Source organism: Andrena cerasifolii, chromosome 4 (genome assembly GCF_050908995.1).
Source record: "Andrena cerasifolii isolate SP2316 chromosome 4, iyAndCera1_principal, whole genome shotgun sequence".
Classification (NCBI taxonomy): Eukaryota; Metazoa; Arthropoda; class Insecta; order Hymenoptera; family Andrenidae; genus Andrena; species Andrena cerasifolii.
Genome location: NC_135121.1, coordinates 17,923,667 through 17,941,014, shown reverse-complemented (window position 1 = coordinate 17,941,014; position 17,348 = coordinate 17,923,667). Strand labels below are relative to the sequence as shown.

General features: G+C 45.0%; 1 protein-coding gene and 1 long non-coding RNA gene across 11 annotated transcripts in view; one reads left to right on the top strand and one right to left on the bottom strand.

Annotated features, from left to right (window-relative positions):
* The window catches only part of LOC143368432 (uncharacterized), a 539,066-nt gene that overhangs the window by 267,028 nt on the left and 254,690 nt on the right, over window positions 1-17,348 (top strand). Inside the window, exon 1 of one of the 10 annotated variants that reach the window (XM_076811155.1) lies at window positions 9,823-10,050. The exons of the other annotated variants lie outside the window; for them this stretch is intronic. Coding sequence (XP_076667270.1) covers window positions 9,991-10,050 — 60 coding nt within the window. The 5' untranslated portion in view covers window positions 9,823-9,990. Of the gene's footprint in view, window positions 1-9,822; window positions 10,051-17,348 lie in introns of those variants that run through there. 10 annotated transcript variants of the gene reach the window in all.
* Window positions 1-17,348, bottom strand: part of LOC143368460 (uncharacterized) — a 306,495-nt gene that overhangs the window by 202,437 nt on the left and 86,710 nt on the right. The gene's annotated exons all lie outside the window — the stretch shown is intronic.

The window sequence follows — 17,348 nt, the reverse complement described above, 5'->3', positions numbered from 1 at the left end:
TTCGCTGCAATTGCTACTGCTTTGGCCGTCCGCGTAACGGGCGCTGTGTGTTTTAATCCTCGAAAGGGTCACGGTTAGGAGGAGACCTAACGGGGCGCCACTATCCAACGTTTTGAAAAGGATTTAGCATGGTGGGAGCTGAACACATAGGAGAAACTGTTAAGACAGCTCTTTGTTGGTATTCGGCGTTTGGAACGGCCTATAGTGCGATTGGCACATAAGTGGCGTTTCGTTAAACATACTGTTAAGACTTACCAGGCTATAGTATCTACACGGAGTTGAATTTCGGCCTATAACTTTGAGAATATATTTTAGAAACGTTTTAGAAGCAATTTATGGACGAATTTTTGTTACTATTTTTCGTTCGAATTACACGATCTTCCTTCCCCCCTTAATCTCAAGCAGCACATATGTATTTTATGATCGCTTGGAAATATTTTTAACTGCAGACACTTTTGTAACCAAATTTTTCTTCAAACACTCACCATTTCTACGAAACATTTACTTCGAAATATCCGTATTTACTTTCTTAGTTTATGTCATGTAGAAAATGGAAATGTTTGATTTTTTATTCGGGGGAACACTAGGTCGGAGATCTCTGGATCGGTGGAGGCTCTCGCACCGCCATATTGCTGGCAAAAAAATAAACCCAAATTTTTATTAACCTTCAAGAGATGTATAATAAATGCCATTAATCAGATGTTCTATCGAGTTCATTATTTCAACAAAAAAATCTAAATAAACCTATGATTTTCATGCGTCCAAGGTAGCATCTCTCCTTAAAGCAAAGATGTTTACCGATGGTCTTCCGCATCCAATCTCGAAAAATCAGCAAGCGTTCTTGACACCCAGGGACCAACGGACACGCGTCTCCAGAAAGAGTGGAATAAGCCCCACAGCGTAGTCCTTTCGATTCAAAATGGTCTGCGTCACGCGCTGGGAAAGTTTCTCGGTTGCACCCTGTACGCGCGACTCTAAGTGCGACAGATACGTACGCGACTCACGAAAAGTCTTGCTGCCGTGCTCTCGCCTCTCAAAGGAACATAGTACGACTATTATTGTCGCTACCAGTGGATCCTGCTACGGCTGCCTGGTATTCCTAGCTACTACAATTCCCTCCCCGTCCTTCTCTCTCCGCCTTGATTCCAATGCCTCGTTCCCTCACACGTACACAGCCGCCCGCGCGCGCGCGCGCGCGCAGAGAGTGGGGGGTCTGTTGTTGGAGCTTTAACCACCGAGTGGAAGGCAGAGTAACTCCGCCGAGGCGGAATTGTATTGGAGAGCTCGGAGGGCTGCAGGGCTGGCTGGTTTCCTCGGTGTAGGTAACAGAGAAACGAGGGGTTTTTCGGGTGCTGGTAGCTGGGGGAATGGAGCTGGTTCGACGGAGGCGGTGGAAGGGAACGTTTAAGCAGCTTTCGTCGCGAAGCTCTCGCAAGCTCGGCAACGCCAGTTTTCGTACTAATATTTGCCACTTGACCCCCCCTCCCCACAGGCTCCAGGTTTCAGGCTGCAGCCCATGCGACGTTCGTTCGTTTGGATTCTCTCTTCAAACCCCCCATCTCGCTCTCTTTCTCCCCTTCGTCAAGCTTATTCCCCTGCACAAACACACAGCTCGTTCGTACACCTCTCTACACGGATGAAATTTGAGGCTCCGGCTACTGTGGCACTAGGATATTTCCAGTACCTTTTCCTTCTATACGGTTTCTCGAGTGGGCGGACATTACTCTCTCTTCCTCTGCAGAGGTGCTCGCGTTTTTGTGATACCCTCGTTCCAGGACAATATGTTGCTGGTGGCAATCGATCCAAATTGTATATTGACCGTGTAGCCTCGTTTCGGTTATGTCTTTTAGTGGCACAGTGTTTTGAGAATAATTATTGTCTCGTCGAGTTGGTCAGCTCTTCCTCAGCGATAGCTTGAGACGAATCGCGCTCAGGATGCAGACCCTTTAGAGAGAAGATGATTGTGGTTAATTAAAAAAGACCTCTATAGTCACCGAAAGCGGTCGGTGTACAAGGATTGAGACCGATTTCCGAATATCGGGCACCGAAACGCGTGCAGGGCGTTTCTTATTCGAGGGAAGCGGGGCAAACAATTCTGTGAACGCTTTGGAACGCGTCTACGTCATATTTGCCGAGTCCTGGATCGATAAATTCCACAGGAGCGCGCAGGTAAACAAACCAGCACGACTTCTCGGTTGTACAAAGTCAAAGCGGAACAGGGAGGAAGACAGGCTGGTGGAACGAACGTAAATTGCAGAACGCCGGCGTTCCTTCGCCGGGAGAAATTGCAAAACTAAATTAATTACCTGTGAAGTCGCGCGCTCGCGTGCACCGTGCGCGAGTTACGCGAAAGAAAATGGAGCTAATAAAAGCAGAAGTAGACGAGAAGAGGAAGACGAAGAAGAAGAAGAAGAAGTAAGTAGAAGCAGATGGAGAAAAGGAAGGGCTAGAACTTAAGTTGCTTGTACAAAGCGGAAGGGGTGGCCCAGGGTAGCCCTATTACCCCTTGCCTCATTAAATGCGCAACAATTATTTTCGTAATTAAGTTTCCTGAAAATGGCCGGCCCGCGCCTCGCACCGATCGTCTCCTCACTTTTCTGAAATTGGCGGGCGCCTCTGGGAACTGTTGTTTCTAATTCAGACACAAAAGACCGCCAAGTGCTTCCAATTCTAAGAGCATTACGCGCATTGGCGAAACGAAGCTGATTGTTCGGCCGTTCATCCTGACTCCTTTCAATGCTTTATTCGTCCATAATGGCGGGGAAGTATTACAGCGTTTAGCAAATCGGGGAAAGAGGTGCTCTTGTTGTAGCTGGCATTATTATAGAGGCTTCTAATACCGTAACAACATTTGGTAATAATGTTGGAAGATGAGAAACAAGTGCATTCGTGAGTCACCCTTTACAATTATACTGAATGAGGCGAGCCTGCATGTTCCTCCTCTTTTGTAGCGCACAAACAATGATGGTCTGGGTTAAAAAAATTCGGTGACTTCTTAATTTTTTTATGAAAATCTCGAATTTTTACGGACCCTATAAGGGCTTTGCCCCGAAATGGTATATGTTTTACACATCCTGTAATTTTTTCCAAGTCGATCTGAACCTCAATTCGTTCGCAGTCAGAAAAAAATGAAGAGAAAAAAATATTCGAGAAAAACGCGTTTCAACTTTCTGGGCAAAGGCGACGCTATAGGTTGCCGCTTGACGTTTTTAGTCGTTAAATTTATAATTTAGCTAATTTTACTGTAAACTAAGCGGCATTTTATACAAAAAAGATAGTACTTTCGGAAAATGCAATAAAAAATCGATTTTTCGACTGCCAGGTCCCCTTAAAGCACTCACCTGGCAAGCGAAGGATCCCGGGTTCGATTCCCGGTCCAGGCACCCGATCGGCCGACTCTTTTTCTCCTACACCTCGATCCTCAAACTCTTGAAACACCTCGATGACGATTTTTGTTTAACCAATACACGCGCGAATTTACACGGAGATCCGCGTCTCGTGTCGCACGGTCCTCGAAATTGATCCATGTCCCGGGGTAGGATCGGCCCAAGACAACGCTCGACGAAAGGGTTGCAGAGGGAACTCGCGAAAGAGGGCGACACACCCGGTGATCCCATCGCCTTTCGTCTCATTAAATATGCAACAATTATTTCCGTTACGTGGCCAGGCACGTAGCCGTTCCTCACCGTTCTGTGATGCTTCGAGGCGACCCTTATTCAGGTTCCACGGGGCACTGGGAAAGTGGTAAATTTTCCGCGAGGAAATTGGTGCCACGACGGCGTGACCCTGTTACCTCACGCCTCATTAAATATGCAACAATTATTTCCGTACGTTCCCGGACACGTAGCCCGCGGAGTTGCCGGCGCAGCCAGGCGCAATCATTCGTCCTTGCGTCACGAACACCCCGCCGCCTTGAGAAATTCATCCGTAAATGCAATCGAGCTGGCGGAAGTAACGCTACCCCGTCGCGTGAGCCACTTTGCTCGAGCATTGCGGTCCGCTTCCCCTCGATTTCGGTATTAGATACGTTTTAGAGGCGCCTGCGATTCCCTTCATCTTCGCGTCTCACCACTACCAGCCGTGCGACTCTTCCGACACGTGGTAATCGTGGTCCCTGGTTCTTTCTTCACCATTTTCACAGCGCTTTTGGCCGAAAAAGGGTGCAACTGAGGAGTGCGTGCAGAAGTGCGACAATTTTCAGAGAATTACCTCGTGCAGCAAGTTTCGAGAATGTATTTCGTTGCCTGATAATTACTTGAGATCGATTGAAGAATCAGGAGCAGCTGCGAAGTATTCTGTTGTGAACAAAGTTGCGTTTGCTGAGCGAAAACATTTGAGATAGAGTAGATTTAGCCGGTAGTACGGGATTTCATGAGGTATTAGTATTTCCTGGGAAATGCATATGCGTTGGTAGTCTTTGCTTTGATATTTTACAATATTTTAATAGCTGCTTGGCGTTCTATCACTCGAATACGAGAATGGTGCTCCACCTTCATGCAGCGCACCAGCAATGTGTCTCGGTCATGGTCGATCGACATTTCTCCCCTCGGCTCGGCGCGCGCGAGCGCTAAATACCTCTCACACGGATGATGCTCGAAAATATTTTGCTTCCCAGCAGCGTGGTTCATCGTGCCAAGCTCCGCAGAATTCGCTTGTTTATGCGAATGGACGGCCGTTGCGTAACGCTGCTTGCGTAACCCGATTGTCACGTCGTAAAGCAGGAAACGAAAACTCTGGCTGAACGTTTATCATCACCTTTACCAAATGGTAGCATAGGGTAACGCTTAAGAACTTCCATTTACGCATGGAAGCTAAGATGACGCATGGTTCGTAGAGCTACAAGCGTGGCTATACAGTAGGGTGGCTCTTATTTTTCAGCTTCCGATTTCTTTTTATCTTACTTTACTTTTATTAAATAATGGCACCGTAGGTACTTTTATTAAAAAATAATACTTCCAATCTAGTCGAACAAAATTATGTCCCTGATAGCTGAGGACCACCCTACTATACAGGGTTGTAAAATGCTTGTAACTGTCTGTTACAAAGGAAAAGAACAGTAAGGTCATTCGGGGAAGTATGCCGCAGTTAACTTTGAAACGCGATATCTCGAAAGTATAAGTAGATGCAGGGAAAAAATAAAACCATATGAAAGTGTAACTAATTCTGTGTATTGAGTAATAAGTAGAGAAATGTAACTTTTATAGTGCAGTGGGAAACGTACAAATACAAAAGTCCTCGAAAGTGGCATATTACCCAAGTGGTGGGTAAATATGCGACAAGATCTGAGGTAATATGCCACAAGCTATGAAATGCGAACTAATCACTCAAATTTTGGAGAATCAACAGTATTTTAAACTGTTTAAGCTATTAGTAACTAATAACAAATATTTGAACTCAATGAAAGTTATAAAGAGTTATAAAAAGAAGTATTGAAAATTTCTCCACAAAGTACATAGTTTTAACGGATGTATGAAAGCTTATAAAATTCGTTTGTTAGTATACTTTATCATAATCTATTGAGTTTTTGCAGAACCGTTCCGACAAATGTATAATCTGCATTCTAGTTACAGTGTGAAATCAGACGAAGACGATACTTTTGTATCGTACCAGGATTTATTGAAAATAAAACAAGGTAAATGCCAAAACCTATTGTCATCTTAGCAATGACACTAAATTGAACGGAATTAGTTTCAAATGTAATGCCATCTGCGCATTATTTATAAAATTATTGAGAAGTGGCATATTACCTACTTTGGCATATTACCCCGAGCGACCCTATAACATAAATTGTCGCCTGTCGCAAAGGCTTAAAACTGAATTTCTTGAAAGGCATTGTCATCGACACTCCCCGGCAGCATCTTTTATCCGCGTCGGCTGTCTGCTGAAACATTAACGACTGTTCGGTCGAAGCGTCCGGCCCCCCTTCGAGCATCGGCGTTGCGTTATATCGGGCGCCGACCGCTGGGTGGAGTTACATCTTCTGGATGCATTATGGATACCGTATCCCGGGCCTGGTAAAATACGCCCCGGAGCCGTGTGCCCGAGCGGCACGAAATTATGGCCGAGGAATATTATTTCGCCCTGCACGCTCCTCGCCCTACCGTTGGCCGCTCGCGCTTCGAGTTATGCAGGATACCTTCCAAGTATCGCACTATATTACGAAGGATATGGTCATCGCGGCCGCGCTCTGATATTCCGCTGCATATTTAACCAACCGTAAGTACGAGGAATTTAGCGTACTTTATGCGGTTTACGCTCTTTCTCTCCCTCCCTGCCACCCCCTTCCTGGCCCGCCGCATGGACGTCTCTCTATTATTCTGTTTCTGCCGGCCCACCACCCTTCCTCGTTTTTCGCGGACGCGGGAAATCGTGGCGCAGCGAGGCCCTCCCTGAAATATCGTCGGAACGTGTTCCTCCGGCGAATATATTACTGGATGTCTTAAGCGGGTGATCAATTGCAATGCAACACGGTGGAGGCATCGATCACAGGGCCACCGAATCACCATTCCGCTGGATCTGTTCCGCGGGCTTGTACGAAATTGAAATTCACTTGTACGGTTCTTGGAGGAGCATTGAGTTGTTTCGTGGGCAGTTTCGTCGACTGGTGGGGAAGGGGGTATTGTAATGACTCCTCGAGTCTATATATTAATAGATCTATATATATATATATATATTAATAGATCTCTTATTGCATGGTTATATGCCACTATGTTCACGAATTTATTTTCTATTTTGTATTGCTAATTTTATATCTAGTGTAAAAAGTATTTGAACGGAGGAGAAAGGAAGGAAAAAATATACTCGCTTCTGATTTTATTTGAATGCTGATGCAACATACAGGGAAACAGGGATTAAGTAACACTTCATCGCTGTCAAGTATCTTTAATGATAGTGTAATTAATTGGCTTGTGTCTATGGTATAATTACTTGCCAGAAGTTTGTGTTCTCTTGCTAAACAAGCTTCCACATAAGCTCTGACGCCGTACTTCATATAATACTGGCACGGAGACTTGTAAGATGTTGGGAGGAAGGAAAATTCTGGAACATCCTCCATCAATTTCTCGTCGCTTTACTCAAAACACCCAAGTTTTCCTCACCACGAAAGAATAATCTCCATTCGTCTTACAAGGCATTCTTATTCATTATATTATATTACTTTATTTTATATTATTATTTTATATATATATTTTTTATTTCTTTCTCTTATGTTTATCTTTCTATGTAGTAATGGTAATAATTTTGTATCTCTGTACACTAAAGGGTTTCCCGTTAATAATAATAATAATAATTACTTTCAGATTCAACCTATTAACTCCACTTCCTTCGTTCCTCTCACTTCGGTATCCAATACCTCCGATTATACCACCTGCGAAATTAAGAAGCGAAAGCTGCATCGTCGACTGAAACAACTACCAAAGAAGATCGCGCCCGGTCCCCGGCAATATCTCCCCCTGGACCCGTGTAAACGCGGACCATCCCCTTTATTCCCCTGGCAGCGTCGGAGATTCTAAAGAACAACAGCCCCGATTTGACGAGGTGCGAATACCGAATCTCGCCGAGGAGAGTTGAATTCCCATTGTTGCGTGATCGGGGTGGGCCTAAGGCGGAGAAGTTCTCATGTCGCGACAACAACAAACGAGAAGCTTTTTCTTTTCTTCGCGTCGCCTCCTCGGAACCGTTCTCCCCCCCCCCCCCTTGCTTCTTTCTATCGGCGTCGAAGTTTAACGGGGCCACGAATTTCTTCTGCCGCCCGTTGGATCGCGGCCAAACGGGTTTCGTATTTCCTCTTTCCCTCTTGTCTCGGTGACCGCGTCTCTTCTGTTTGTGTTACTCGCCCGCCGGAAGAAACGATCGCGAGGCACCGACGAAAACGCGCTGCCGCCCGAAAATTCCGCGGCCGCGTGCTGCATCAATAATTTATAGGGGAGGACGCTGCGTTGGCCGCCATGGTCGATCCTTTATCTCGGTCTGCTTCTTCCCCGGCGATAAATCGATACAGTAAGGGCCAGCCGAAGCGGATGTCTTTCGCTGGTAAGCGAAGTGTGATAGAAACATGCTTCCTGACGCGACGTTTCGGGAAAAGCGTCGATCTTGTATAGGAATGGGTGGATGTTATTCTTTTGGTCCGGATGCATCGCAAATGCATGCGCAGCTTGCGGGAGAAATATGCAGGCGCAGCATCGGCGCGCGAACCGTTGACCTTTACTACTTGATCGCCACAGGCTTATAATTATCTTCTGTAAAATCAGTGGAATACTGTTATCTTGTTAATTGGTTGTGTAGAAGTGTTTACCTAAGACTGGCTACAGATGATTTAACTCGTTTGACTTGCATTAAGTATTTGAAAAATAGTCGTGGCTTGAACACGGTATATAACCGTCGCAATATTTCTAAACATTCTTTTATATTTCGTTAAGTTAAGTTCAGTTCAACTCAAAGAAGTGTAATTCATCCAAACGGTCGAGATTGACGCGACAAAAGATTTCCAACAATAAGTATTACACATGACGCAATTCTCACTTGTGAATCACTTTGATTAGAAGTGATCTAGACACACTTGAACATACAATACAAATCGAAAAATAACACGGTTGTTAAACGTTCGCGGTGAGTTACCTCGTCTTGCCCGAACGTGCAGTAATTTCAAACGACGAATTAACTCGCCCCTTCCCAGTTAACTGATTACGCAGTTAATTAACAGCCTTCCAGCTACACAGCAAACATTACACCTTCAATTTTCGCGTAAGCTCTCCCAACATGTATTCATTCCCCTCTATTATGGCGCTCATTAAGCAAATATGTCCCAAAATTTCAACAGTACACTTGATACCCTCGAAGTGACACCCTTCAACTTCCTTCCCCTCGATCTCGTCTCAACAAATCCATCGAATCAATCAATTGAAAACTGCAAGTCGTAACGCCAACATGTGTAAGCGTGGTGAACCTAAAAATCATTTCCTCCAGACCCAAGGAGGGAGAGCGTTACTACGCGGCTCAAGAGTTTCGAGGCCGCGAGCTTTTCGAATTGGCCAGTCGAGCGTTGCAATTTCGCGCCCCGTGGAAGGAAAACGCCGCGGATAATTATCGGTAACTGCTAACTGGTAAAGTTTCGAGAAGGGCAGAGGAGCGCGCGGCAGCGGGCTTCCCCGCGTCGCTTAAATTAAGTATAGCGCTGCAATTTATAGCGGCGATATAATACGGCTTGTTAGCCGTTCGACCATTATTAGCCGGCGCTCCGATTCGCGGCTCGTTCGAGTGGGCCTTCCTCGAGGGAGCCCGTGCGTTCATAACGCTTCCCTCTCGTCCAGTTTTACCCTGAAAATGCATGTTAGTTTAGCAGACGTTAGTTCAACAGAGATCGCTCGATCCCGCGTCCCTTCTGCCGGATGGAAAGTCACGTTCCAGGTGTTCCTCTCGCGCTACCAAAACATGCACGACCTTTGAGTATATTCGAACGGAATTGGAAGAGAGAAATTCGGTTCGATGGCTCTGGTGATTAATTATTTGTGGTAGATATTATTAATAGAAGCTGTTTCGTTCTTCGCCATTCCCTTGACACGGAGGATGGAGTAATGGAGGAGAAGATCAATTTTATGCAAATTCCACGTAGGCACATGCCACGAGAAATCGCGAAGTAGGTACTGTTTTCTGTTTTGCAACCTGAGGTTTAAATATCACACGAGCAATGAAGGTGGGGAGCTCGAGTTGCTGTGTATTTGAATTTGAGGCACGTGGGAGGACAGATAGAATACGTACGTAGGTATTTCGGGTGAGCATAAGTGTGTTTCGAAGAAGCAGCCAGTATTATTTCGACCGCGGAAGAGCAAACATCTTTGATACACAAATGCGAGTCTAGAATCGTTCTAGTTTATATTTAATCCTCCATTCCCTCTCGCTCAGCGTGCGGAATACTTAATACTGATAAAAGAATTCGTGCTTATCGCGCGCAAGTGCCTGTACCACCTGACATCGAAACGCCACGCTGTGGGAATGGGATTTCTAAACTCCAGCTACCTGCATCTCGAAAACGAAGTCTCACACCGCAAAATGGTGGGTAGCCTTGCATTTCGCGGGTATCGGCCTGTTCCGAAGCTTCTTCCTCGACTGATTCAAAGAGAATCGATCGATCAAATGTTACCCTCGTTAGCGAAAAGCAGAAGCAATGACAAAAGTAACAGTTTTATCGGATGAAAGCAGGGGGGGAATGATTTCGTTGTAGAAAGGTATGAATTCGGCATTAACCAAGCGTTCGTCAAGAACACCCACAGAATAATTCGCCCCTAATGACGTCTAACGATCCAGGGCGACAGGCATCGGAACCTGGCAATCGCTAATCGACAGCTAATTACAAGGCTCGCCGGCAATCGTTTTCCCGATGAAGGAAAGGAAATCCGTATAATTTCCTCCCTCGTCGAGCCAACAATGGCAGGGGGTACACAGACGAGGCAGCGATTTCTCTTTGGTCAATGGGGGAGGGAGGGGGGGGGGCGAAAAAAAATAGAAAAAGTTTCACGACTGTCCTACGGTGGTCCTGTTTTTTTCGCATTGGCGAACGCAACGAACCGCAATAACGTTTAGCCGATATTCAATCGAACGGACTCCTCTGTGTCCGCCATTTCTGCCTCTTCCTCTCGCTTTTCCTTTTTTTCGCCCCCTCTTCCCCTTTCTTTTCCGCTTTTCATTCCCCGGCAGGGATACACGCCGCGGCTCTGTCCCCCATCGCGTCAGCACGCCGTGCGTCGTCTCAGTCGCACTTCGCCCCAATCGAATCGTCGCCGTTTGAACTCGCTCGATTTTCCAGTATTATTCTAAGAGAGGCCCTCCCCGAGCGATAAATCGTAATTATTGTCCGGCTTGTCGAGGGGAACTCATTTGGCCGCCATGAAATATGCACGCTCTCCTGAAGCAGCTCTGTCGCTGAAGGAGCGTCGATCAGTCGATCGGCTTCGATTCAGAACGACGAAAACCGTACCCGCCCTTAGCCGCTTTTCATCGAGTACATTGCGCTGGAGATGTTCCGGGAATGCTTTCAGCTGGCTCTTGACGGAGGGTTTAGAAAGCACGGTGCTTTTATTATTTATGGATTCATTGATGAAAGTATTTTCCCGAAAATCTGTTGCTAATTATTACTCGCAATGATTGAACGAAATTAGCATTTCTATAGCCCAGTAACAAATCTACCTAAACATATTAAACTAACATCGTTTCAGCTGTAAACTTTACAGACTCCCGTCTGTGGAGATTCTACGTTGCTCAGAATTTTTTCCCCTTGAACCCTCAATTAATTTGTCCATATTTATTTAAAATCTAGCACCGTCTCCAGAATCTATTTCCATCCGTTAGATCGAACAAAGGGAACACACCCTCACCTCTAATTATTTACAAACAAGCACCTCCCGCTTCCCAATAAAAATTCAACAAAAGGAAAAACGATTCTCGTATGCCAACGCAAATAGGTATGCTGCTCATTACGAACGAGAGCAAAGGCTAAGAAGAAGGTGGAATTTCCGCCGAGCGGATCGTTTCAGCGCCCCGTGTATGCGTAATGGGGACGAGCTGTTAAATTGCCTTTGTATCTGCGTCGATTTAACGAGGGGGAATGAAGAACGCCGGAGACGCATAATTTTATGGCGCGGCTGTAATCCGCTGGAGAGGGCAGCAGGTTCGATAACGTTGCTTCCGGGGACGGCTACACCCCCGGGACACGACGGTAAATTTTGTAGCTGACAAAGCCACGGCACTTCGTTCCGCTTCCGGCGCGAGTAACGCGCTCGAAACCAGCGCGTAATTAGAGTCCGTCGCGCTCAATCCCGTCCGCGAGGGTTTTAATCGGCCGCGCGAAAGGTCCGCTTATTAATTACAATTCGTTAGCGGCGCTCGCCGGTTTTTACGCCGCCGTCACTTCATCACAACCGTACAGAGTGTCGCGAAAGTTTCCAGACCCCCTCGCAAATGTTCCTTGAACTATGAACAGAGATTTCGGGTGTCGTTGTCTGGCAGATTTCGTGGTAATTCAATGGGCCGGAGTAAATAAATAAATGGCACTGGAACTATTTCCTCTTGGTTCTATTTTATCGTGGCTCTTGGAAGAGTGAAAGCTGTATTTGGAATGAAAATTGCTGCAGGGTGTGGTTGAATATCGTGGACCAATCGGGGTGGAAGCAGTCGATGAATCGATTGCGTACGTGTGCGTTGTGCGTGGGACATTTTATCGTCTTGATAGACTACTTAAGGAGACGTAATGTTCTTAAGCCATAAGAGACAACAAAGTTCTGGCTATGGCAAAAATTCCACCGCGTTATGATTAATATTTTGTGCAAAGGAGGGTAATTTAGGGGCTCGTTCTCGTGTACGACACCGCGCGACAGGATGCAGCTGACATGGCTCGTCCATTAAAAAAGAATTTCGCGTCGAGGGTCGTCGAACGTGTGTAACTCAATTTCCACGTGTTTGTTTCCTTCGCGCGTTCACGCCCATCCATTTCCCTTTTCTTGGGGGGACGCGTACGTGTATGATAGATTGCTTCTTCTCGGCCAATTTTCCGACACACGGTCCACGCCTAACAGTGTCCGACATTCTCGCGCTACGCCTCTTCCACTTTGCGCTTCGCTTTGTTTCCTCTTTCCCGTTAGAAGTTTTCACGAACAGGATTTTTCGTTCGACTTTAAATGGTAAGCACATGGTGGTCCCTGAAGAAGTTTCAAACGAGTGCAGTCGAATGAAGCTTCATTTACAAACGCCCATGGCGCACAGTGCTTTGGATCAATGGGAATTCGGGACAAAAATCATAACTTCTGAAATAATCAGTCTGCGACCTATGTACTTTAATACTTTTTTTAACGAGAATATAAAGACGCATCAATTGGTGTAGACAAAAATAGACAGTTGCTTTAAAAAAAATTGAGGTGATCTCGATCTTTTATTGAATAAAAAGTTTTTTTTATTAATATTTATTTTTGCAATTTGTTGTCAACTGAATAGTGACTAACTTTTCTTCGAAATATTTTCTTATCTAATTATTTTTATCGCGTGTATCGCGTTTGACAGCTATTTTGAAACTGAAGACAGTATCCAGGATGGAAAAGTCATGGTAGGTATCGTATAAATAATTGTGAAAAGCAGAACAGATGTTTAGAACTCCCATTTTTTTGTCTCTTGGTGCTGAAAAAAAACACTTTTCAAAAAATTCTTGATTTGTTCTGAAAAATGATTATAAGTAAAAAAATGCAAACATCTGCAATAAATTTTTTATAATATTGTTGGGGACTGTTCCAGAAATAGTTTCCCACATAAATCCCAAGAAGTGTTTTCTAAGTGTTGGGGACTTTTATTTTATTTTCTTTCAAGTGTTCATATACAAATAAAGAATCTGAATTACGGTCATGTTAAAAATCATCGCAAAAAAAGGTATTGATTTTTAGATTTTTGCCCATTGAGCAACGCACTGTGCGGCGTTTAACCAAGACGAAGTTCACTGTAGGCCTGTGTCATGTTCACGGTGCAAAGTACAAATTCCAAAAGACCTCTGCCCTAAACATCAATTACTTAATTACTCGTACATGAATACTTAGCAACAGAGTACAAGCGTCGAAGGTTCCTTCGACATTTCAGCAACTCTGTCCCGTTCACGAGACAATGCTCAAGTTAGTATGTATTCCAAAAGTTCATTGCGTTTACACAACGTGTCCAGAAATTCCAGAACCTTATCGAGATGTTCGAAGTGGTCCCAAATTGGTCAGCGCATCACAAGTCTTTTGAACGAGTTTCCTCGGGGACGATGCTTCTTACCGAAAATCCACGGTCCACAATTTCCACTTGTTTCCCCATGAAAAATCACCCTGCAGCCGGTCACGCCACGATTTTCAGCACGACCCCGTGAATACCAAAGCGAAGGTCGGCCGCGCTCGTATATTACCAGACGCGTGCACGTGTTACATCCCATATGAGCCCCATCGTTCATAAAGCCGCTGGCGCCGCGACGACACAACTCGGGACGTCACTGACGAGCTTGCACGTGTATTCCGTCGTTTGCCAAACCGTGTCGCTAACGCCAAGACGATCCATTCGTCTTCCGTGCACGCTGCTTCTGCAAGAATACGTAGATTCTTTTTGCGATTATTGCGTATCGCTGTGGGTTGAGGAAGAGGTCCTGACAGGTTATTAGGGATTTGATAGTAGTTAGGTCATTGGTACAATAATGGTAGATTAAATTCAACAGAATCGATGGAAACTGTAAGTTCGAACTGTTCGTGACTTTCGTCGCAAATTCATTATGAATTTTTTACTCAAAGATACAGCGATGCTCTTTATTCCCCATCACAGCCTCGACCACCCCGCAAGTCCGTGTAAACGGCAGAAAGCGTTATCACGCGAAGGTGGGTGTTGATTACACTCCTAGAGGGGACGAGAGACTCCGTCCACCTTGTAATTTTTTCCTTCGTAAGGGAAAACCGTCCCCTGGACCCGGTTTAATCATACCGCGCGCAGGTAATCGCGAATAAGGAGCGCACCTGGCTGCGGAGTATGCTCCGCTTCAAGGCGTTTATCAAAAGAACGGGACCATTCGGAGATAGGCGGGGAAATATGGAGGAAGAAATCTTGCCCGACTGCTCCGAGAGGGAAATTGCATTTCTCGTCGTTAAAGTGTCCGCAAGGCGCGCGCGCGCGCGTGCATAATGCGCGCATAAGACGAGATTCCGCCATATCGATTCGCATTTTTATTCCGTTCTTCGGCCGTATGATCATTCACATTTCTTCCTAGCACGCGAGATTCCCGTAACGACGAGATTTCGTACTACAGTCGGTACAGAATCAAGAGGTCACCGTTGAATTTTCCTGGTCGAATTTTATATTTACACAGGGCCGCGGTTATACTTTTGGGAGCCCTGGGCGGCAACATCATTATGAGGCCTCAAAAGAACAAGTCTAGGTACTTCGGTAAAATTTTAATTTTAAAATTTATTATATATTCATACACATTTTTAAAATATGGCCACAGCCTGCGCCTAGTGCCATCGTTCATTCCGCGATCCCTTGGATCACTTTTGAAACTCGATAAACAGCCTGAAAATCCAATAGCGGGAACCTGGAGGCATCTATTTTACAATATCCAGTATTCGAAGCGTAATAATTCAATGCTGTAGGTACACACAATGGAGACACTGCTCCAAATGAGAAACATAATTATTGTGGTCTCTGGTAGTCGGTGGAATCAAATTCTTCGCGTAGCAACGGGTATTGTTCGTCAGCGGTGGGAAATGCTCGTTAGCTGCGAACACGTACGCGTGCTCGCCCATGATTTGTGTGTCATTCCTAGGATAAATGTTAGCGAGATGTCCGTGCACGATTTATGCCAGCCCCCTCTGTGCATCTGCCGAACATAGTTACACAGCCGGTTATCGTGTTTGCAAATATCATCGGGCATTTTTAATATTCAGTTATCGGAACGCTTCGCCGTGCTCGTTCCTCCGACGGATCCGAACGCGGGATTTGCGAAGTGCGTCAGCTTTTTATTTGGAGTGGCGCATAACGTTCTGCAATGTAAATTCCGGGGATGGAATGAAGTTTGATTAATATGGCGGCTGTTTTTCGCGCAGGCGTTAATTAGCGGCGACTCCCTGGGATATATCCCCTTTTGTCGCTTCTGCAAATTCGCGGTTCATTAGGTTCGTCGGGAGCGTGACGTATTTAAAGATTAACAAAGACGATTTACACAATTCGAAGATAATCCTTATTCAAGCGATTTTACACAAAATACAGAATCTTTGCTAAGCATGGTAGGTTGAAATTCCAGTTAAGGATAGTCAGGATAGTTATCTACCTTGTGCCATCTTTTTCTCAAAACTAAATCGCCTGCTTTAATATGTTATTGGCTCAACCCTGCGATGCATGACTATGGCGCTCATCAGATTTGCATACCGCGAGTGAAAAAAACCCACAGCAGCTTACACAATATAAAACAATTTTTTTTTATTCATTAATTAGCAGTATTATAAAAATACATATAATATTAATATGTAAACTTACTCGCTATATTTCGGACACATAAATAGTATGTTCTTTATGTATCGCATTATTACATTTTACACAAACTCTCTCACACTTTCTGTCTTTTTTGGTTGGACATATAAAGCAACGTTTTTTGTCGGAATTTTTGTGGGTATATCTTCTATTTCTTGTACATCGATGAATTTGCTAATATTTTCCACAATACTTCTTTGTAAATTAATATTTCTCAAACTTCTATTCATATATGGCATAATCAGCTGTGTAGCCAACTCTTTCACAAATAGTCTTCTTGGGTCACTTCTCAAAATCAGAATATTCGTTCATAAAATAAATAAAGCAAAAGCATTTAGCTACATCCATTATGTTATAATTTATTATACACTCCTCCTTTCGTCTTATTGTAAAAATTTATAATATCAGGCTTTGTTTTGCTAGTGGTATTATCGACTTCATCGTTATTATACAGTGTACTAAACAGTATTACAGCTTTATTTTTTTAAATGCGTAACTAATGAGTGCCATATTATTATGAAATCCAAAACCTGATGATATTGCTCTTTCTTTATAAGCTTGCATTTCTTTTGGTATGTCTCGTTTATGTTTCCGAATTGTCTCCATTACACTAATCTTCATCGTTAATAATTTATAAATTAGCTTAGAATGAACCGTCTCGAATATCCAGGGTAAAGGAATCAATAAACACAAGCATTAAAAGTGTTAATATTTCCAATCAGTTGCAAGAGCAATATCTACCGTCTATTCTCACGCGCGAACAGAGCCGTAGCTGCTAGGTAGACAAACTGGCACGTAGAAGGATCGCGTGGATGAGTCGCGAAGGGGTGAAAGAGAAACAGTGCTCGCGAGAGGCTGTCGAAGTTCGGCTGGCCAGTTTATTGAGAAAACGAAGGTAGTAGGTCGCGACTGGCTACAAGGTGCGACTGCTTTCGTCGCGAATATTCCGCGTCTCTCTCTCCCTCCAACCCTCTGCGCCTCCCACCGCCTCCCTCCCATTCTCCTCGGCTGCCCTTTTGCAGTTTCCCTCCTTTTCTTGCGGCGCTGCCGCGTAATTACGTCAGAAATGAAAGAAAAGCGCTCGAGGGCGAGAGCGTTTCCGTGAAAGGCGACCCGTTTTATTATATGCGGCCCAGGGACGTTACCCCGATAGAAGCCAGACAACTTTTTACCCGAGAGCAGCCGCGAAAGACAGGCTGGCTCGTTTTTCTCCGCTTCCATGGGACGCCGCCGGAGAGAAAAGTCGCGTCTATAATTCGCGGTTAAAGCTCCCAGCCGCTGTTCCTGACGCGACGCCGTCTCTCCAGCAAGAGGGAGAGAGGGATGGT